At 36.0% G+C, this 24698-nt stretch overlaps 1 protein-coding gene across 1 annotated transcript in view; it reads right to left on the reverse strand.

Annotated features, from left to right (window-relative positions):
* The window catches only part of LOC115450751 (potassium voltage-gated channel protein Shaw), a 227759-nt gene that overhangs the window by 107598 nt on the left and 95463 nt on the right, over positions 1-24698 (reverse strand). The window contains exon 5 of the mRNA XM_037437251.1: positions 14803-15051. Within this exon, the coding sequence (XP_037293148.1) occupies positions 14803-15051 (249 nt within the window). The remainder of the gene's footprint in view (positions 1-14802; positions 15052-24698) is intronic.

The raw sequence follows: 24698 nt of genomic DNA on the forward strand, positions 1-24698 counted from the left end.
TTTTATTTTTCACCCAATTTTGATGCTGATTTCACAGAAGAATTTTTTTTTTCGTCTTATTTTCTTTTACATTTAAAATAATGTACAAAATTCAATATATGAAGCTACTGGTACATTACAAACACACTTCAGGCTGTAGTGTTCCTATACGATAATTTCTTAGGATGTACCAATTCACCTTACCTCTGTAAGGTGCTTACTGCTTAACTATATATATGCAAGCTGATTCCAGAACGCAACACACTTACATGGGCCACTATAATGGGTTTTGACACCTTGTGTACGGTGGTCTCAACCAGGGCGGATATAATATATATCCTATCATCAGGTTCATGTGGTAGGTACAGTTTTTCCATTTTACTTCTCAGCAGCAGTGTAACCACTATTGATTTCAGTCAGCAATACTTCATAGTCGATGCTATTAGCATTATGAAACTTAACATCTCATTACTTTAGTTGACGAGTGCGACCCTGTATGACGCATATATTTGCCATTTCTGGTTGATGTTTATATTGTGCAATACATTATACGCAAACTGAATACCAAATAGCAATCATTTTAAGTTCAAACAATACCAACCATTTAACAAAATTCCAAGAATTTAGATGCTCATTACAAAATTACAAATTCTCGTGCCCTTTTTAATATTAACACCGCAATATTCCTAATTTACTGCAAACAGTTGTAAACGATTATTCTGATTACTCCGGTCTTCGAGGTCTAGTGTTTTAAAGGTCAAAAATTTTACAATATTATCAAACTTACTTTTCTTGTCTTATTTATTATACAAGGTTGTCTGTAGAGGCTTAAAGTATTTTTTATAAAAAAGCCAGTCACCTGATAGAAAGTAATGGCATGCACAAACCGATGCGAACCAATCATATGTAACAAATCAACGTCACTTACGGAACTGAGCGAAATACAATAAGCTTCGGGTTTTCTTTACAACTGTGATAGAAGCATTGATTCTTAATATAAGGAAGTCGATTAATTAAAAGGAAAACAGGGTATTTCCACGAGCATTCTGAGACTTTATTCTGCGTACCTAAGGAATTCTCCAAGAATTTTAAGGGTATGTGAAGTCTCCCAATTTACACTAGGCCAGCTTGGTGGACTAAGGTCTAATCCCTTTCAGAAGTAGAAGAAACCTGTGACCAACAGTGGGGCAGAATATAATACAGGGCTGATATTATTATTATATATCACACTACATCAAAACCTAAACCATTTTACCAACTTACTTAAATAATTCTGATATACAAAACCTAACCTACTGTCGAACACAGCATTCTTACCTCGACAGTCAATTACAGCAAGATTCTTAAGGCCCTTAAACGGAGGACCCCTAACGATGTTGTTAAGAAACACGTAAGGGCCACTCTTATTGAATTATTCAGAGGGCCATTTGGGAGGGCACTGATACTTGTTTTAGAGGTTGTTTGGTCAAATTAGAGGAGGTTTAAAACGTATTTAGTTAAAGAATTTCAAGCACAATGTAGATTTGTGAAATATATCTTTTGCTCGCGGCTTCGCCTGCGTGTAGGTGTTTTTCCGGGATAAAATTTGCGCTTTATAATTCCCCGGGATAAAAACGAGCTCCTATAGTACTCAGAAGTAATTTAGCTATCTATTAGTGAATAAAAAAACTCTTTAGTAGTTTCTGACATTAGCGCGTTCAAACGAACAAACTCTTTACCTTTATATATTACTATTGATTTGTTGATACATTCTTATAATGCAATCCGTCAGAATGACTCATATCCGAACGGTAAGTAAAGCGACATCAAGGAAAATAAATGATTGACTGATGATAATTTATAATTATCCCTGATCACTCTGGGCCATTCGTATTAGATCATTGTTTGTGTACATACAATACTACCATCAGCAAGCCTTTCCTAGATCAGACTGGCAAAAGCAAGTGGGTCATCTGATATTAATGATCATTCAGAAATAAAACCGTTTACCCCGTCAAAATAGCTTGAAGATGATATGTCAAGCACAAATTCTCGCAGACTCGTTAGTGGCTCAAGTGGGCTGAATGCATACGTCATGAAAGAATCGTCCGCGAACCGACCAAGTCGACCTATTGAATTCAAGTTGACTCAACTCTATACTTTCAGAGTAATCCATTAATTAGGGCGGTTGATGGTAAATGACTTCTTTTTTATACAAAGGTTGACTAGATACTGGATCAAGCTATAATACCGCCCATTATATAGATTCAAGAAAATATTTTTTGTTTGTGTTTTTAACAATGGTTACAGTATTTTGTACCTTATCAAATTGGAGGAATGATTTGTTTTGGGTTATAACCATCTCTGGTAGGTAGGTAGTAGCTAGTTATCACTCGATTGTATTGCTGTCAACGAATATATTGTGGTTAAAAGTTTAAAAGGATTTAAACATTTTTTTACGAAAGACAGAAATAGAATACTTATTTGTTAGCAAGATTACAAAATAATTACAAAAAAAAAAAAAACTTAAATCAATTTGTTCATCACAAACTAAAAATATGCTGATAAAAACCAGCACGATCTTCCGCTGGGCCGTTTTGTGATGTCACGCTCGCAAAAGGCATAAACATTAGTGAAAAACTACCTTCGTGCTTCGCCCCGTAACCACGAAGGCTGCAAAGTCTTCGAAACGTCGGGGGAAAATTAAAATATAAAAACCGTGATAAAATCAAAAAAATAGTTTAATTTTAATGAAAAACGATAATTATGTAGAACGGACTGTCTCAACTGCAGTAGTACAGATTATAAAAATGTGAGACTTAATGTACGCGTGTTTGTGTGTTGGCGACAACTCTAGCTGCCTCGAAAAGCAAAACAGACATGCTATACAGCCTTTGATATGCAACCGATTTTAATCAGTCAAAATATCTATATACCACATAACCCGGATCAGAATTGATTAAACTTCATACCTCGTTACAATTTTCTAGTATAAAATCAAAGTATTTCTCTCAACAATTTTACGTTAAGAGAGTACTAATTTGCTGAAACTTTTCAATTTGTTTTCATAACAAATTTGAAGTTTCAATACTTTCTTCGTTCAACGTACGGATAGAATGTTGTTTAAGTTTAAATACACGTTCATGTTAGACTGTAGTAAAGTGAGCCAGGGTTTAACATCATTTATCTACAGTTTAAACATACTAGCTTGATTGGAGTAGTATCACTACCTCATAGATAAAATGTGTAATTTTGCATAGTTTTGTATGATAAAAAACCTCTCTCTTTGAGCCCTACTAGTGTCAAAAGGAGCAGACTGTATGTACTATTATACTCCCGTTTGAAAGACATTGTTACTGTCCATTATGAGACTTAAAAACATGGTGATGGTAGGTTATATACTTATATACTTGCCCACTGCTGAGCACGGGCCTCCTCTACTACTGAGAGGGAATAGGCCTTAGTCCACCACGCTGGCCTAGTGCGGATTGCTAGACTTCACACACCTTCGAAATTCTTATAGAGAACTTCTCAGATGTGCAGGTTTCCTCACGATGTTTTCCTTCACCGTTAAAGCGAACGATAAATGCACAAAGAAAACACACATGATTTTTTAGAAAAGTCAGAGGTGTGTGCCCTTGGGTTTTGAACCTGCGGACATTCGTCTCGGCAGTCCGTTCCACACTCAACTAGGCTATCGCCGCTTTATATTATTTTTTTTATATTATTTAGGATATATTTTGTATCCGCCCGAATAGCGACCACCGTACATAAGATGTTAAAACCCGCTATAGAGGCCCACGTGAGTCGTGTTCTGGGATCAGCCTGTGTATGTTCGGGTCCAACAGGCCGGCATAATTATATCGACTGTCGAGGGGTAATCAACTCTATTCAGTCGACATTCTATAGACAACATTTTATTTATGCCTTACTTCACTTACCACCAGGCGAGTAATTACGTCCACTTATCATTTTGAAGATAAAAAAATTAATTGGACTTTGCAGGTAAAATTACATACATACATACATACATAACATCACGCATTTTATCCCCGAAGGGGTATGCAGAGGCGCAACTAGGGCACCCACTTTTCGCCAAGTATGTTCCGTTCCATGATGTGATAGGGGGCGAGCCTATAGCCATATCGGGCACAAATTCCAGACTCCGGGCTGATACTGAGCAGAAAAACCCAAATATCACTTTGCCCGACCCGGGATTCGAACCCAGGACCTCAGAGCGCTATTGTACCGGACGTGCAATACAACTACGCCACCGAGGCAGTCTCTCAGTCAGTCAGTAAAATTACTAGAGTCTCTAAAATGATGGCAAATATCCCGATTTAGCGATAAACATGTTATTGAAAAAATAAATCATACGCCAAATCCTATGAAAGAATATTAAAGATACAAATTTAATATTGAAGAAAATTGCCTTGATACCTATAGTAGCCAAATAATAAAATTCTTTAACGCTGTCCATTAAGGTATAAAATCATTTGCTTCTTGGAAATTGTTATATGTAATATGATATTAAAGTAGATAAAAGGCTTTTAGGCTTTAATGTTCAATAGAGCGTTGCTTGAAATGAGAAAATCTGGAAAATAATTCGATAACTCGGTAATCAACACGAGTAAAAGTAATTAAGCTCGAACAATTCAGACATGTTATAATTTTAATTGGTTTAATAAAAGAGGTTCTCAGTACCTAACATTTTTCTTTCTATTTGTCTGGGTTTTTCTATAATTTATCTAAATAATACTATAAATGCGACGAAAATGTTAAGATATATATTAGAAGTAAACTCAGAAACAGCTAAATAGATTTCGATGAAATTTGACACACGGGTAGACCACATCCTGGATTAATACATAGGCTATTTTTATCCCAGTAACTATTCTCCTGTAGGTAACGGTGGCGAAGCGTCCATACAATCCGATTCCTATTGGCTTCCCTTTTAGGTTTATTTACGTTTGTCTTTTCTGTAAAATTGGCCGCGATAGGTTAACTAAGGCAATTTTTTTCGCCATGGGTTACCTTTTGAAGAATTTCACCCTTCGCCACTGAAAGGTAATATTTTAATTTTAATTTAAATAGATGATGCTGACTTCGCATAGAATACAACTGGCGCCATCAACCTCTACATTGATGAAGTTGGTATAGCACATTAAAAGTCTTGAAAATGTACTTAACGGAACACAACAGTGACTATACACTGCTGCTTGGCGGCAGAAATAGACATTGCGGTGTTACCTACCCAAGCGAAGACTTCACATACGAGAGACCTACCACCAGTTAATGTTAAGTAAAAAAATTGCTCTAACTTAAAAACAGTCTAAAATTATTGAAATTAAACTAATTTTCGGATTCTATCGCGGTGCTAGTATTTTATTTTCTCCCGACGTTTCGAAGACTAAATTAAATTAAATTAACATATAATAAAATACAACAAATTACTATCAAAATTAAATGTCGATAATCTTAAAAACACCGAGTGTAGGAATGGAACGTGCGCGACCATAGATAAGATACACTCCCGCGCAAACCATGGACAACGCGCAGTAATAAATCTGTCAAAACAAACATTGGACGAAAACACAATTCAGGTTTTATCGAAAGGCTTAAATTTTGCTGTTACTCCACGAAGGATACCGTATGAAGACATTATTTGCAATGTTGAGAATAGTCTCTTCAAAAATAACTTGAAACAGGGAAGATTCGGAGGCGATACGCCAAGACATTTCGTCAATTTTGCGTCAAAAGAAAGTGCCGAAACCAAATCTTCCAAAACACGAATATATCGCTTTAAAGAACTTGCGATCGATGAAGGACCTTACCATTCTCCGTGCAGATAAAGGAAATGCGACAGTAGTAATGGATACGTCAGACTACAATAATAAAATGGAACAACTTTTATCGGATGTAAGTACGTATAAAATAGTCAAATCAGACCCGACTACTAAAGTATTAAAGGCTACTAGCTCTTTAATAAAAGATTACTCCGATAAGTTAAATCTTGACGTAAACTTGCTCGTTCCTTCGTGTGCAAAACCGCCTAAACTGTATGGGTTGCCGAAAATACACAAATTAAATGCTCCGCTACGTCCCATAGTGAGTCAAATCGACACACCAACCTACAGATTGGCTCAGCACGTAGCAAAAGTGCTTTCACCACTTAGAGGAAACACTAGAGCGTCTGTGAAGGATTCATACCAATTTGTCAGCGATATTAAAGACCTAAAATTAGCTGACAATGAAACTATGGTCAGTTTTGATGTCCAGTCTCTCTTTACGAGCTTACCAGTACAAGATTGCATCAGAATTGTATCTAAGAAGTTAGCAGAGAATAACATTCCTGTGGAATATGCAGAACTACTCCAACATTGCCTTACATCTGGCTATATGTTGTGGAATAATCAGTTCTATGTACAAGTTGAGGGGGGTAGCGATGGGCTCCCCTGTATCTCCGGTAGTCGCCGATATATTTATGGAGGACTTCGAGGAGACAGCCCTGAGTACAGCCCCGGTCACTCCAAGGTTTTATAAACGGTACGTAGACGATACTTTCACAATTTTACCATCTGATAAAGTAACTGCATTTTTAAATCACCTTAACTCCATCAACAATAAAATCCAATTTACTATGGAGTTAGAACACAATAAATCTCTTGCTTTCTTAGATGTTTTAATCATCCGTAATCCTAATCAGACCTTAAGTCATACTGTATATCGGAAACAGACCCATACTGATAAATATCTGAACGGTGAATCTCATCACCACCCAAAACAGTTAGCTACCGTGGGCAAATCTTTGTTTCAGAGAGCACAAGGAATCTGTGACGAGAAACACCTGGCCGCTGAGCTGCAACATGTCAAGCAAGTACTGCGAGACAACAAGCTCCAAATTCCACGCCGCCGTCACAGAAACCGAGTGAAACCAGCCACAGTTGAACGTGTTCCGGTTGTATTACCATATGTAAGAGGAGTCACCGACAAGATTGGCTACATCCTGAAGCGTGCTTCCATAAAAACTTATTTTAAGCTGCCTAAGAAGATTAGTCAATTTTTACCACCTGTCAAGTGTCACATACCTCTACAAGAACCGGGAGTATACAAAATAGATTGCAACTGTGGCCTCTCTTATATCGGGCAAACAAAAAGAAATATAGGGACCCGCGTAAAAGAACATATAGCTGACGTGAAACACCGACGCTCGACGAAGTCTGCAGTCGCTGAACACTCTGAGGGAGGCGCCAATCATTATCTGCGACTAGACAAGCCACAAATCCTCGCCAAAGAACACCGATTCCTGCCTAGGATGATTCGCGAGGCTATTGAAATTAAAAACATCCTAATTTCAATAGGGAAGATGGTTGGAAGCTTGCACAAGCCTGGGATCCAGTTCTACATTTAATTAAATCGGAACCCAAAAGACCGGCTGCCAGACTTCAAGACACTGTGAGCTCATTCTGCGTAGATCGGACTACCAACAGCTAAAATTTAAAAAATTTAAAAAAGTTGTATAATTGTAAAATGTAGGTAGATATTGTAACTTTGACTTTACGGATGAACAACACCTCAGTCCCCCCGTGACCATGAAGGCTGCAAAGTCTTCGAAACGTCGGGAGAAAATAAAATACTAGCACCGCGATAGAATCCGAAAATTAGTTTAATTTCAATGTCTAACATTCGCGTAAACATAAGAAATCATTAGTCTAAAATTAGTCACTCGACAAAAAATCTTAAAGAACAAGACACAAACGCCCATCAATTTTCCGACGAAAAACTCTTAGGAAAATTGCACAGTGGAACAGAAACGAACCTTTGCGACGGCGAAAGTGCGGCGAACAATTACTACCCCACTTTTGCTATAATTAATTTTTAATTATCGCCACAGTTGCTTTGTTCATTGTCCGACAAGTTTTAATTTGACGGACTGACAGATTTGCAGGTTTTTTATTTGAAATTAGAACATCGTGGAATCGGTAGGTTTAAACATTTGTTCCATGGGTTTGGAGTAAAAATGTCTTATTTTTTTTTGTATATTTATAGTCACTATAAATTAGAATATTAGTGATGTTTAGTTGTTTCGATGTTAGCGTAGAAAACGCTGATTGGATGTAGGTATAAGTCGGAAGATAGATCATGTCATGGAGTAACACGTTTTTCTAGTAATAGTTTAATAATAAATAACAAAAAAATACGAAGGTATTTTTCGTTTATTGTATTTATGTCTAATTTATTTTAGACTGCATCGGTGGCGTAGTTGTATTGCTTGCACGGTATGACGCCGCTTTGAGGCCCTGGGTTCGACTCCCGGATCGGGCTTAGTGATATTGGGTTGTTTCGCACACTATTAGTCCGTAGTTTAGAATTTGTGCAAGGTATGGTAATAGGCTCACCCTACCACATAATGGGATGGAACACGCAAGCGGAAAGTGGGTAGCCTAGTGGTTCCTTTGCTTACTCCTCTTATAAAGGCAATAATGTGAATTAATGTATTTTATTACCTCGGTATTAAAGAGTCCAAAATAGGAACAGTACCTTTAACCTTTGCCTACCTTATCACCACTGACAAACTATCATCTAAACACTGATACCGATACTGTTTCTCCCAAACTTGATATAAACATTCCCAGTTTTCGAAACATTTACAGAAAAAAAAAAAACTTTGGCTACCCGTTCGTCAATCGTGCACAATAACACAATATCCAAACCGTCCAAACCCATTTTCAACGTTCTTTATTCCTATTATTACATAATACATTTACAAAAGCTTACAAACGTGGGTTGACCGTAATATGTTTATTCGTATGCTATAAGCGCTCGCCATTTGTAATTACGTATATATTTCTTGCTATTCGTCTCTTATGAATTCCTAAATTACCAATAAATGCGAATAAATGATTCAGTGAGTTATTTACTGAGTACCAATAAATGATAATCAATAATTCACTGCTTCAGTTATACGCGTCCGACATTGAAATAAATCTATTGAACGGACGACCAAGTGACTTATAATTCTGTCCGCCTCTTGACCATGAAGGTTTTTTGATGACAAAAAAGAAAGCCCGGAGTTTCTTTCTGCCTTTCTTCTTCGGGTAGTCATCACTTAGGTAGCTAGTGAAAGGCTGGTAGGTTAGCTAGGCTAGGGCTCATGTCCTCACCGGTGAGGATCGCGACGTGTTAGCCTTATATTCCCCCTACTTGCCAGCCCGAGCTGGTTACTTCGGTTTGTACCTAGTCTTTTGTATAAACTTTATCCCTAATTTAAAATCTCCATAGTTATATAAGTGATTTTAATAGTTGTTTAGAAATAATAATTATTCTTATTCTTTGTTTTGACGTATCATAAGTGCAACTTTGTTCGCCTACGTGATGAATAAAGTATTTTATTTTTATTTTTAAGGTTTCAAAACTTCGAGAGTGTGTTAGACATTATAAGGACTACGTAAAACTTCGCAAAGTATCTTTATTTCAATCATTGATTAATGACTTTGAATATAATATTTGTTGTGATATAATTAATTTTGTCTTGTGTTTCTAATTCTCAACTAAATTATGTATTTTGGTAAGATTAAATAAAAACCTCGTTTAAAGCATAAACAAAATTGTCTACAGTACTTGTACAGTCAGCCAAATAAGTAGCACAAATCCAAATTTTTAAAACGTTCTTATATTTAGGTATTAACTTTAATAGAAATATTATTTTCCCTTATCTAAAATAGAATAAGCACTTTGAAGTTTATTTAAGTAAAAAAAAATAGAATTGGTAAGAACGACTGCCTCGGTGGCTTAGTTTTACCGCATGCGCGGTACGACAGCGCTTTGAGGTCCTGGGTTCGAATCCTGGGTCGGGCAAAGTGATATATGGGTTTTTCTGCTCAGTATTAACCCGGAATCTGAAATTTGTGCCCGATATGGCGATAGGCTCGCTCTCTATCTCATCATGGGACGGACCACACTTGGCATAAAGTGTGTGCCTTGGTTGCACCTCTGCATACCCGTTCGGGGATAAATGCATGATGTTGTGTGTGTGTGTGTGTGGTAAGAACAAAAGTGGCCCCCGTAAGTTTCGCGTTCCAAGATCACTATGAGTATATCTGGTTTTAAACAGGCCGGAATAATTGGGTTGACTGGCAAAGGTAATCATCACTGGTGAATCAACACTCTATGGACTCTATTCCATTTACCATTAGGTGCTGTGAGGTCCATCTTCCATGTACATATAAAATAAACACAACGTTTTGCCTGATCTGAGATGCCATCCCAATCATGCCCAAAATCTCCTACCGTCTTGATATGCAACTAAACGACATATAAATTTATAAATTAACCATTATTGGCATAGATCCAGGGCCTCTAACAAGATTATATTTAGCATAACTACTCATATTTGCACCATAATACCCATAATGTTATTCCAAACGCTGTTAAACAAGCCCGGTTTATAGGGGAGAGAATTGCGTCTATAAAACCCTGTTTTGGATGTGTTTTTTAAAGATTTAGCCCATGTATAGGGTTGTTAGGAAATGATTAACAAAAATAAACTTTATTTCATGGCTATTAAAGTCCTTCTCGAAGGGATGCAGCTGCTTATCAATTTACAGTCAAGAGATGGCCTAATATGTAAATAGATAGATATTCTGACCCGTACGTTTCTTATTTTATCATTTTAAGTATTTATAAATTATACAATAAAAAAAGATACCTTCTATTTTTTTATATTTTTTACCAAGTTTAAAAATACACTCGTATGTTTTATGTAAAAACCCTACCGCACTTCTTGAAGGTTAGAAAACAATTAATACAAAAACACTTAGGAACCTCATATTGTTCTAGTAACAAAGGAGCGACGGATCACCGTGCACTCAAAAGCGGAAGTTCTCGAGATTCAAGATTTCCATCCGGTTTCCTCTCCGATATTCGGAGCTTAAATTCCGGAATCAAAATACCGTACCGCAGGTTGTATCATAATTTACTTTGCTTGATCTTTACAAATCAAATCAAATCAAATCAGGAGAATAAGAGCCTGATAATCTTAGGCTATTCTTGTAATAACCTTCGCCTTCGTCACTGCAAAGTGATTAATATTTAGAACTAGCTGACCCGACCGACGTTGTCCCGTCTTAACTATGAATTTGCAGCGCGCATTCTGTCAATGGCTAAAATTCACATTTCTTAAATTTTTATAACGTTCCGCTCAACTACCTTAATTTTTTCTTTCATAAGAACCTTCTCCTGACAATAACAAACACAACAAAAAAAAAATTATAGTGAAATCGGTCCAACCGTTCTTGCATGATGGCGTGACCAAGGGAAATAGGGATACATTTTTATATATATAGATGACGTGGACTGATCCAATTATAGTTCCTATGTTTACAACGGATTGCATTTGCAATGCAATTGACATATTATGCGTCTAACCGACACGTGTCTGAAAAATTAATACGTTGCGTTGATTGGTAGAGAAAGGCTTTACGTGTTTTATACATGAGCAAAATTCTATGTTTACGCTGTCATTTTATTGAAAATAATATGGGGCTACATTATCATGAAAAGTTTATTTAAAGATTTAAAATTGATGACGTTGACCGAAGAAATTATATCTCTAAAATTATAACCTCTTAGCAGCCGTTTTCATTAAAAAATCTCAATCTCTATCTTTAATTCGATTCCGAGTCGACTCCGGCTTAACTTATTTGTAAGTATATCAAAAATCACTGTTCTGATTGGTCCATTTTTGAGATAGATCAAAAAAAGCGATTGGAACTGTTCGTTGAAAATAGCGGTTAGTCAATGTTAATTCTGCTTGTTACACGATATTTTAAATTGTTTATTTCATTCATACGTACATAATCGCGTGATGCGGGTTATGGATCCTAGCTTTCAGGAGTTTCAGTACTGTTACAGTTCAGGAAATATAAGGCAGCACAGTTTCATATTCAATTATACTTAACGAGAATTAGTACCACCATAAGTTTCAGGGTGGACAGAAAGTTAGCTATTACGTAGTGGCAAAGCTGGCAACACGCCAGGGCTATCTAGATTAAGATGGCGCGAGAGACCAGCTGTTCAGTGGGTATTTAATGTATTTAGATTCAATATAATCCGTTATAGCTACTCTTATTACTTGTTTATAAACCTTAATAGAATCCAAATTTGTTTTTCTATTCTTCATCGATTAACTAGTTTCAATGAAATAACTTTAATATAACTCTAACTTAGATAACAATCTAGCACCATAATTGATAACCATTTCCAATAGTGAAACAGTCTGATGTTATTAACAAAGGCCTTGTTCCACGCTCACTTTAAAGCTTCCCTCACTAAGCAATATTCTCAAAAGCTTCATAAAGCTGTAAACGTCACAGACTAGCATATTTCACGTCAATTTGATAAATGTTATGTTGCTTGACCGGTACTTTCAGACCGACTTTGAGTAAAACTAGTGTTGAGGAAGTCTGAGATGACTGGAAATGGTTTTTATTCTCCTCGATACCGACAGGTAATAGCAGCGATAGCCTTTGACTAGGCTATGGTGCTTAATCCTCGTTAATCGATTCAGAACAATTTTTAAAGGTTGTTTTTTGTTATAAAATTATTAATATTTGCTTATGGAACTAAAGAGCTGCAGCTTTATTCACATTGAAAGAATCGCATGAGACCCGCGAGCCACAGGTTACCGACCCCTGGCCTAGTCGGTCTATCGAAGCGAATGTCTGTAAGATCAAATACTAAGGGCACACGCCGCTGACTTTCCTAAAATTAAGTATGAATTCTTTGTGAATTGTAGCTTACTTGCTAAATCTTTAAGTTGTTTCTGCTTTTACGTCTAACAAACATCCAAATATTTTCACAAACATTCACATTATAATATATATTCATAATATAACAATATTAGTAATAATATATTTGTTACTCTCCTTTTACATTTTTGGTAAATATTATCATTGATCCCTAAAAAAGTTAATTAAGTTGTAAATAACTACAGTCCAAGACTCTTTAATTATATTTCTTTTGCAGTTATCAGTGAATTGCAATTAAACTACGAAAGACTTTGCAGATAAACTATTATTAAACATAAAGTAATTTTAAAATACACATTATTAATCATTTTTTTTTTATTGCTTTGAATGACGAGACGAGCTTGCCGTTCGCCTGATGGTAAGCGATACGACCGCCCATAAACAGTAAAAACACCATCCAACACCTTGAATTACAAAGTATTTCTTGGTATTCCACTGCACTCGACATCTTGAAACTTAAGATTTTATGTCTTATTATGTTCAGTTGTTACACTAGCTACAATGTCCTTCAAAGCAGAACACAACAGTGACTGCACAGCTGTTTGACGACAGAAATAGACATAGTGGTGGTACCCAGGCGGACTTTCACATATGAGAGACCTACCACTACTAAATCATCCATGAGAAAAACCAAGTACTTAATAAACATGACAACACATTCTTTCAATTCCAAATAATTATCTCAAAATGTACTTGGTGTTGATTATAACCAATGTAATGAACAATACATTTATATACTATAATACCCGTATCACGTTTGCTTGATTAGAATCTCCCGTAGCGAACCTATTTCAGTGCAAACTAATTATAATCTCCGTAGCTGACTAGGTCTACGACATCCGTAGAAACGTCAACGAGATGTAGTCCTAATAGATACTATTCCCATTAATGTCGTCTATTTTATTAATTTTAATCGTTTAGGTTATTATATTATTTCTATCCCTCCTTAAATTATTTAGGATACGAATAAAAACTGTAATCGATATAAAACTTGTCTCTTTGGCTAATAAAAATAGTGTTTGATCTAAATCTTGTTTTTTATTTGATTGGTAAATAATTTTATATAACAAACAATAAAAAAATAGCAGTGGCTAAGTGTCCATAATATCCGATTCCACTCGGCTTCCCTTGCGTAATTTATATAAAATTTTATAATAACTAGAACGATTTGTGACCACATTTATGCATATTAGTGTCCATACGTTTTGTGTCGAATTTTCGGAAAATTTCACCCTCTGTCACTGCAAAATAACTATAATTAATAATAAGATGAAATATTATCTAACTAAGTTTATAAGTAAGTACAAGACGTCTTAATAGCAAAGGATTCTATACTAAAACAACGTAACATATTAAGTTTATAATCTTAACTAACTTTCAGTAACAAGTTAATTAAGATGTTACTGAAGCAACTAATCTATATAAACGTGTTAATCATAATCGTAGTAGCAGGTCTACGCACGTAGCGCTACGTAGGTATAGCCGTAGCGACACGTAGCAGATAACTCCTGTTATAAATCTTAATACTAAGTATCGAAGCTGAGTTACCTTGTGTACGTGCGCGAGTAGGTCACAGTGCTTAATGATACGGAAATGTGTAGTAAATATATTTGTTTTATGACTTTTTAGTAGAAGATTTGGATATATTTGTTTTTCGACATTGAAATGAGTTTGAACAAACATTTGGTGAAAAATAACTGAAGGCTAGTGTTGACGATTTGTCATTTCGAATTCATGTTTGATTAAAAGTGATTTAGAATAATCTACAGCTATTTAATTTTATGAGTATGTTATTATCAATTATGACATTATAATTACAAAATGATAAATTACTCATAACTCAAAAATAATTATGAGCAGTGAACATCTCATAATAATTTTATGAAATATGTTTTTTCTCATTAGATCAAAAGAGTTAATACTGAAACTATTTTAAAAGAAAAAAGTAAAAAACATTTACAAATAGAACAAAAAACCTAATGCTGGTTTTATAAAGAATAAAATAAAAAACGTTTAAAAATAGAAACACACTTACCACGGACCGCACAAGCAACTCGATCGTAAACCACACGTTGCACACCAACTCGATGTAGAAAAAGGCGACGTGTGGCTGACCGTTGTCGTGCCATGGTCTATCCACTGCAGTGACGTTTTCAATATCCGTGAAGTTTGGTATGATGAAGGGGGCAATGGTAGGGGACGCCACTCGCAGATCTGGATGCGTCTTCAGACAGAAGCAGAGAACTGAGATGCAAATGAAGAAGACTGATATGGCCGATATCACCTGCAAAGAATTATTTGTTAATTTTATTGAAATATTTTGTTAGTTACTATCAATAAGAATAAAAATAAGTTAATTAGTTAAGGGCAGAAAGCAGTATTGCTAGACACAACGGATTGTGAGGAGTTTTCTCATTTTGAATCCCTAACCGCCGGTGGCTTGGAGTTTTGAGCTTCGCCATCGGAGGGTGATTCATTTTTTTATATTTTTATATGCATTGTTCTTTATTTAAGATACGTATAAAAATGTAAAAAGAGTTTTTAAATATAAGTTAATGGTATTATTAAAATGATGAAAATTATTACTCCAAGTAAAGAGCTTTTCCTAACCATTTTAAGGGCATTTTCCATAACAACGCTTTATGTACTATAATAATAATAATATCAGCCCTGTATTATCCCACTGTTAGGCACGGGCCTCCTCTACTACTGAGAGGAATCAAGCCTTAGTCCACCACGCTGGCCTAGTGCGGATTGATAGACTTTCACACACTCTCAAAATTCCTATAGAGAATTTCTCAGGTATGCAGGTTTCCTCACGATGTTTTCCTTCACCGTTGAAGCACGCGATAATACACAAAGAATGTTTTTTTTTTTTTTAGAAAAATCAAAGGTGTGTGCTCTTGGGTTTTGAACCTGCGAACATTCGTCTCGGCAGTCCGTTCCAAACCCAACTAGGCTATCGCCGTCTAACGTATTACATAGACAAATATTTAATACCATAAATGTATATTTAACCTCCAAACGCCCATATTTTTAAATATTTTCCACGTGAAAAGACGCGTGCAAATAGCTTTTACAACTGTGCCAAAGTTCAAGTAGATAACGCTTGACATTTGGCACGAGATGCAAGTAGAGAAAATCATTTTGTAGTTCCTTTTAACTTTTACTCAAACCGTAAATACTGTATCAGACAGTAGATTTAACTTTTTCCAACAAATTGGTAATTTTCAATCATGTTTAATCAACTGACGAATCAGGTCGATCGTAAACTAAGATATTTAAAGATCTTTTTCAACTGAATATCAAATATTGATCAAGTTAATTGTCGGGGGCTTTTTAATTGAAATGTATGAACCCAAATAAAACGCACATCAAATATGCATCTTGGTCTCTAACTGACAAGCTTCTAGCAACCTCGTAATCTATATTGAACCGTCCTCATATAGGTTATAGTCTAAACTCCGATCATACAATTGGAAGCATTTTCCAACCAAAGAGCTTTCATATGTCCATAAAAAATATACAATTTCTTACTAGCAAAGAAAAATAACTTTATAGTTCCATGAATACGACACAGACCTCATTGCCTGATATTTGAGCTTCTGTTTGATTCTAGTGAGATATAAACGAGATTTAAAGATAAGCTGTTTATACCATAGAAGATATTTCAGTAGAGCGAGTGTGTGCACCCCAGACACAACGGCCCGACCTACTACGGACTAAGTGCAAAAAAGAGAGGCCCTCGACATAGAACATAGAATATAGAGAGTGTGCACCTCAGAATATTGGAGAAATATTTCAGTAGCGAATCCAAGTCACGAGCTTTTTGGACAAGTCACCCTCCAAACACAGTGATATTAGTAAAAACTACTTTTTAGACTTTATTTCTTTCTAAATAGTTGTGTTAATAAATATTTAACTAAAATGGTAGTACAACGTTCAAATACTGTAGTCTTAAGTTAGTTTATTGCTTTAGCAAAAAAGTACAACTAATGAAAATTTAGTAGCAATAAAAAAATCTCGAATAAGTCTTCTACTTTTTTAAAAAGAAAACATTCAATCGTTCAAATCGAAAATTCAGAAAAATATCCATAACTCGAAAACTATGATAAACCGCGGAACATACATGGGGGTGATTCAGATACCCCAAGGGGTGCTCTATCTCTGGATCTCCGCTTGACACTACTTTCTATGACACCCTGTATATGGACGACATTTTTATGGATGACATGACTGTCATGTCATTTTTTAAAAATACAACACATGTAATTCTTTCTACGCTAATTATAAAAATTTGTTATTGCAAAGGCGACCTTCTAGCTAATAATATATTTTATCTAACGCTGAAGGTAAAAACTAATGTTATCAGAATCACTATTATTCAAAAAGTATTTATTTCGGCAAAGTTTTCGGGACAAAAGTTAGTTCCAGTCATCAATCATAGCGTTACACCGCAAGCGGGCGCCGTGTCTGGGGATTTAATTCATAAGAGAATTACATTTATAATAAACATAATAAAGATTTATAAAAAAATAAACATAATAGTGTAGTGCTGAAATACTGTGTTGGGTGTTGTTCTTGGGGTGTTAATTAAACCACGGGGTTCGTTACACAACCATATATACATATAAAGTAACTTAAACGGCCTAATACATTATACAACAAAACAATACATTATACGACACTGGCGCGCGCGCCTGTTCCGTTCTCGAGTGTCGTCGCTGGATGCTAGCGGGAGGAGTGCGGTGACAGAGGGGACGGTACGGGAATGAGGCATGATGCATACGCTCGGTTCGGACAATGCTATAAGCCGGGTTGAGATGTATGTAACTTATGTTCGCGTTACAATAGTAACTTTACATTTTGTTTATAAAGCGGGCAAGGAAACAAAATGATCATGGGCGGGTGTGAACAACTTAGACACTTCCGTCAGAGGTAGCCTGCAGCCCTCCCTAATACTTTGAAGATGGCCATCGTGGAGTTTTAGTTGGTATGCCGTGCTAAGGATTCATATAATGTTAGAGAGTCGACTCGACGGTCGCCTAACGTACCATACCACTACCATCTACCATACCACCTTCCTTCCAGGTGGTCCCAAGGTACGGTGAACCCAACATAACCCCTCAGACGCTCCCTCGGCTGCGCAGTAGTCATAAGATACTTTCTCGTCGAAAAAAATATACCGAAGGGGAACAAAATGCCACTCATTACTAATACAATGCAGAAAAATAATAAACACACAGTCATATAAGTTTTTTTATATATATAAACATTAAAACGTTATTTAGATATAAATGGTATATCATAAAATGTGACTAAATGGATTTATTAATTTTACAAGTAGTGACAATTATAAACGTACAGCAATCCCAATTTGATAAACAGCTTCCTAAAAAGTCCATGCAACATGTCTTCCATTTAAAAATAGTTCATAGTTTCTTTAATAAAATGTATTTAATTCGCGCAAATCGCTCCCTCTTTTCCCTTATACCTCGCAAACACCAGTATCATTTGTCACAGTATTATGACGTGCAAATGTTTAGTGAAAGCCCAAGCTACGTTCTGTTTCGCGTATTGACAGACGTAGCCAGACGTATTGATGTCTCTTTGATATCGCGTTTAGTATAAAATTTGTCATTCGGCTGCTGACGCTACCTTTGCGAGATGTTTTTACAAATAAATTACGGCGTGTTCTAAATTTGAAATATCTCGAACTCAAAAACAAAAAGGGGTCACTCGAATATTATAATGTCTCGGTGGCGTAGTTGTATTGCGCACGCGACGCAACTGTCGCTCTGAGGTATGGTTTTTGAATTCCAGGTCTGTTGAAATGATGGATTTTTCTTCTCAGTATCACATCAGGGTTCTGGGATATGGCCTAAATGATAAGTTCGTCCCCTTTTACACCGTAGGACGAAATACAAAAGTGCACCTGTTGCGAATCTGCCGACATTTTCAGAGAGAAAAGGTGTTAGTGTATCTCTCGCCCTCTCTCTCTCTCTCTCTTTCTGTGTGTGTGTGTGTTAAATATTATACGTCTTATATTTCTATATCTAATCTGGAGACTCTAGTTTTACCTTCATCTCTAAGCCTATATTCTAAATCGGTAAAATCCGTAAAATACAATTCACAAATCCGATAAATAGATTTATTTCAATGCTAAAGTAATCAATTAATTTAAAGCTACTGTCAACAAATCAACTGACGAGGTCAGCAATTTACTTGAGTCTATAAGTTTCGTGTTCTTTAAGATGAAGTGGCAGTGGGCCAGGCATATAGCTCAAAGAACCGATGGCCGTTGGGGTCGAAAGGTTCTAGAGTGGAGGCCACGTACAGGCAAGAGAAATGTCGGACGCCCGCCTACAAGGTGGACGGACGACCTGGCTAAGGTCGCAGGAAGTCGCTGGATGCAGGCCGCTTCCAACAGGTTGACGTGGAGATCATTGGGGGAGGCCTATGTTCAGCAGTGGACTTCCTGTGGCTGAGATGTTGATGATGATAAGTTTCGTAGTAATTGTACGGAAGCTCATTACGCCATTTGCGTCATGTTTGGTTGTAGAAGAAGTCAGCGTCTGCGCTGCGCCTTAATTTATACAACGTAGTTATAAACTACGTAACGTCTACAAACAAGGGAAGCTGTTAACGTGTTCTCTAAAGTTAGTGTTCGAAACTATCAAGCTAATATGAACTTTGAAGACGTTTAAGTTCCTGAGACTGTTGTAAACAAACGAAAGCACGTTACTGGAAATTTGGATTTCTCAAATATTTTGTCATATTTTTTATTGCTTTAAATGACGAGACGAGCTTGCCGTTCGCCTGATAGTAAGCGATACGTCCGCCCATAAACAGCAGAAACACCATCCAACACCTTGAATTACAAAGTATTGTTTGGTATTCCACTGCACTCGCCATCCTGAAACATGGAATGTTAAGTCTTATGATATCCAATAGTTACACTGGCTACAATCTAAAAAACCGGAACACACCAGTGACCACCCACTTCTGCTTGGCGACAGAAATAAACATTGCGGTGGTACCTACCTAGGCGGACTCTCACATATGAAAAACCTACCACCAGTAAACCGTTTGACCATACTAAGGCCCAATCTATACTTTACAAACATATTGAATAGGTATGTATTATGTGTGAATAGTAAAAATACCAATTTCTTTTTATAACATGTACAGTCAACCACAAAAGTAGCTGAACAAATTAAAAAAAATCAAATATCTTTAAAATTTTGTCTCTATATCAACAAACGTTTCCTCTTCAATAAAATAAAATTCAGAGAATTTATTTCAGACATAGCGAAATGAATGTTTCATTTCTAATTTGTTCAGGCACTTATATGGCTGATTGTACATCCTTTACCAATACCCTTTTATGTTTTATACTCTATCAATTTCGATATTCAATATAATATAACCCTGTTTGGTGTAATCGAGGGAAACCTTTGCCTGTAGGCGAAAATACTTTAGCGTACTCTAAGCAAAAAAACCGCAAACAAGCAAATGGCCCATCATAGTTATTATTATCCCTTAACACAACAATTTATAAATATTGTAATTAAACGAGATTTTATATATTTTGTAGTTTGGTTTATGCGGATTGATCACGTGTTATAATAATTTTACAACAACATTACAGGTACACAGCAAAGTTTGTATATATTAATATTCCTTGCGGCTTCGCCCGTGTAAAGGAGTTTTCCGGGATAAAATTCCCGCTATATATTTTCCCAGGATAGAAAGAGAGCCTATAACCTTTCCAGAGTCTTAATTTATCTCCATACTAAATTTCATAAAAAATCATTCGGTAGATTTTGAAAAAATCGATAACATACAGACAGACAGAAAAGGGGACTTCATTTAATAATATGTAAAGAAGATGACAGGAGAGGTACAACCATAGACTAACCGAAATAGCAAAACCGAATACAGACTTAAAAATATAAAGCCAGGTTCACAAAGGTTCAAGCACAATTTGGATATTAAAACTTCAACAAATAATTGTAAAAGAAATCGTTCTGAGTTACCAGCAAAAAACTTTTCAATTACCAAGACAATTTATTGAAACCAAAACAGCTTGACAAAAACGAACCCGCAAGTTCCCGACACAATCCGGCACGACTGCACAAACAACTCTCGGCGCAAACATCGAGTGAAGATCCGAGATCGGCTTTTATTTGTACAAAAGATCATATTGACATGTCTCAGATCGATGTGTAATACGGAGGGATTTAGAGGTGGAGGAAATATGGGACAAGGAACTTGAATCATGAAATGTTTGGTGAAAATGGAATGCTGAGTATGAAAGAAAGAGAAAGAGAATTGGACGCAATATGGTGTGTAGGTTGTCTAAGTCGATAATTTTGAGAAACACATTATTGTGTTGTACATTTGTTTTAGTCAAAACCAAATAGAAAGTATTTATCATTGTATGGAAGTACGCGGGGATGACCATTCATTGAAACACGGAATTACATGATCTGTTTATTGTACTCGACGGTCGTACATAGAGTGAATTTAGTCTAGCGCAACTGACTCTTATATTCTACACATACAGGTAAAGTGCACTGGTACAGTCGAATATAACCGCTACAACATATTATTGTCTATAGTGAAATTGATAATATATAGGCATATCAAATCTAGCGGTATTGTCGCAAAATAAATGTATTCTAGCTGTGACGTCACTTCTATCAGTTGTGAACGTGTGAAAAAGATAGCAAGATGTCTCCACTACCCACCCAATCTATAAATAATAAGTACATTTATTATTAATTTTGAGGGCGATTTTTTCGTATTATATTGCTCTTACAAAATGATCTGCAAAATTAAACATAGTACAACGTGAACATGGTGCGAACTAACACAAATAGATATGGTTCTAACCCAAAAACACTCTCAGATATATTATGCTGGTATTAGGATATATTTTATATCCATCCGAATAGCGACTACAGTACACAAGGTGTTAAAACCAACCATAGTAGCCCACATAAGTGTGTCGCGTTCCGAGTTAGCCTGTGTATATCCGGTGCCAACAGGCCGGCATAATTATGTCGACTATTGAGGGGTAATCATTTCTCGTCAGTCAACATTATATTGGAACCCACTCCACTTACCATCAGGTCTAGGGGGGTCACTTTGCCCTCCACGTAAAAACAGACACTCTTAAATGCTAGAAATCTACAATCTTAAGAACCCTCTTGAACTCTAATTTACACGTATTTTGACTATGTTGTTTCTAAAAAAGACGCTGTGTTAAATCTACTTTCTAAGCGGGGGATTACAAATTATTTTCTGACGCAACTTGACATGACGTACTTCGAGAGACGATGTCTACATCATAACGGTAATGCGCGTACTGGTCCCCCTCCCAAAAAGGGGGATCATACCCTACATAATGCGATAAGAATGTTATGAAAATTTCAATTTGTCACGTGTTTAGACTTTGCCTGTAAGTTATTTATTCATATTTTGTACTTTGTAGCACTGATTGTCAATTTTGCTTGTAAATAACTTTTTGATTGTCAAAAATACATTTGCATACTTTGCTGTTTGCGATTATTTTGGGATATCAAACGACAATGTACAAAATACTTTAAAGAACTTTAAATTGAAATGACCGATATATTTTGTTCGAGTTTCATACCTCAACACTGGTTTAACAACATCTGTGTGTTGTCTAATATTATATTATTTTTATGCATATGACCTCAATTCAAATGAAATTTCTTAGTTAATGCAATTACTACATTCAATCCACATAATGCAGGTAGGATTAACTTGTTCAGGCAGCTGTCTCGAGCGACGTCTTCAAGCCGTAATGCATACAGACATTGAATTTATGTCATCCGGTTTGACATGGTATACATATAGTAAGATTTCCTAGCATAATTATTACTTATATTCGTGCCTTCTTTCTCATTTCAAGGGTAAGCAGTATGAAAAAAATGTGAGCGTTAAGAAGCATGTGTGATGTGACTATGAATGATAGAGTGCGGAATACTTCGGTGATGTATATGTGTGGCGTGGTAGAGGATGTATTAACCAAAATTGAGATGGGTATGCTGAGGTGGCTTGGGCATTTGGAGAGGCAGGAAACTGAGAGGATGTATAGCTGAGAAAATTGAGAAAATGTAGATTACATTTATTTTTCTGTTTTTTTTTTTAATTTTTTTGTTTACAGTATAAATTTTCTTAAAAAACTCATAAGGCGAATGTGGATGGAAGAGCTGGTAGGGGTCGACCGCACCGAATCTTTGAAAGTCAGATATCTCATATTGTTAGTAAGAACCAGGTCAAAATTACCCTGAATCGGCGGCAATGCATGAAAAGATTGATGGTGGAGGAAGCGAGAGAAGTATGCCAAAATCGTGGAAATTAGCAATCCATAGTCTCTGCCTACTCCTATAGGATAAAGGCGTGATGCTATGTATATATGTATGTATCTTATAAGTGAACACCCACAAGTCATCAAGAATGTTAGATCTCGGCTTCCGGGTTGATACAGGGCATTAAACCCAATATTACTTTGCCCGCCCCGGAGGTCTAAACCAAAGCCACTATGGTTTCAATTGTATTCAGTACAAAATGTACTGCAAAGCATTATATCTAGGCATAAATATTTCAGTAAAATATCCTTTGTGTTACAATATTGTCAGTCGCGAGTAGCTAGAAGACCTAGCTATTGCTCAGTGAAGCGTTGAAGCTACCGACCGTGCTGGCCGATTTACAATTCCGAGATCATTTTGATGTCCCGAGAAATTCTACTTATTCCTACAGTAATCTTTGTAAATAAAGAATCAGTTGCCACATATAAAAGCGTCACTTGAGAACGGCTTGACCGGTCAGACTGACTCCTGTATCTTTGTGTTCATAATTATCAGCACAAGATTTGTATCAAAGAATAATTTTAAAAAATCAACGGGGAAAAGCAATTTAGGTGATGTTTTTGTAAGAAAATATTTTACTCTACACGCCAATCTCCAAAATTCTCAGGCTTACAATGAAAATTTTTGTGAGAGCGTAGTTAGTTCCAACTTGAATAATATGGTAGTTTTAAAACCCATAGATGGTGCTGTTGCGGAGACCTAAAAGATGAATGGTAGTTTGCATAAAATCCTGTCTACGTAGATCTTTTGCAGGACGTCTGCGGGCAATATTTCTATATAAATAAGTTTACGCCTTTGTTCAAGAAGAGTAGGTAGTGTCGCAATACTTCGATAGTTATTAGTTCTTTCATGATCTAATGAATGTAAAAATCTAGTTACATCTTTTGTACGGGTTTTGCAAACTGACACTGGACCTTATAGTAAGTGGAGTTGAGTCTACAAATAATATCGAATAACGGAGATTACCCTTTGTCAGTCGACAAAACTATATTGTAGATACAAAATCATTATTTGCTACAGATTTCAACACAAAAGATAAAAATATCAGTTTTACTTATAAACTTGTTTTAGTCTTAACAGGTAGTTAAGAATTGCTTAAATAGCTGTCAAAAACATCACCGGTTCATAGTTTCAACCTTATTAAGAGGCAAGATGGTGGGTTTTGACTTACAGCTGATCGAGTAAATTTGTGTTTTAACTAAGCATATCTTTGCGATATCTTTATAAGTAAGTCTGTATGTTTGTAGAATTAAAATATTGTTACTAATTTTCTTTAAATATCATTATTTGTTTCCACCTTAAGGAGGAAAATAAAGCGACCTAATTCGTTAACAGTATTTCGTAGGAAACACGTGAGCCGGAAGATTGTTTCACGCAGTAATGGTACGGTTCACTTTGTCACATCTCGATTCGTTCGGAAAGCTGTCAAGTCTTGTGAGAGTTTGGGTATTTTGGTGTTAGACTTCAAAATATAGGTTACTTTATTCATTTTTCGTTAAATATTTTATTTAATGAGTAATATTTTCTT

Source organism: Manduca sexta, chromosome 10, assembly GCF_014839805.1.
Source record: "Manduca sexta isolate Smith_Timp_Sample1 chromosome 10, JHU_Msex_v1.0, whole genome shotgun sequence".
NCBI classification, from domain to species: Eukaryota; Metazoa; Arthropoda; class Insecta; order Lepidoptera; family Sphingidae; genus Manduca; species Manduca sexta.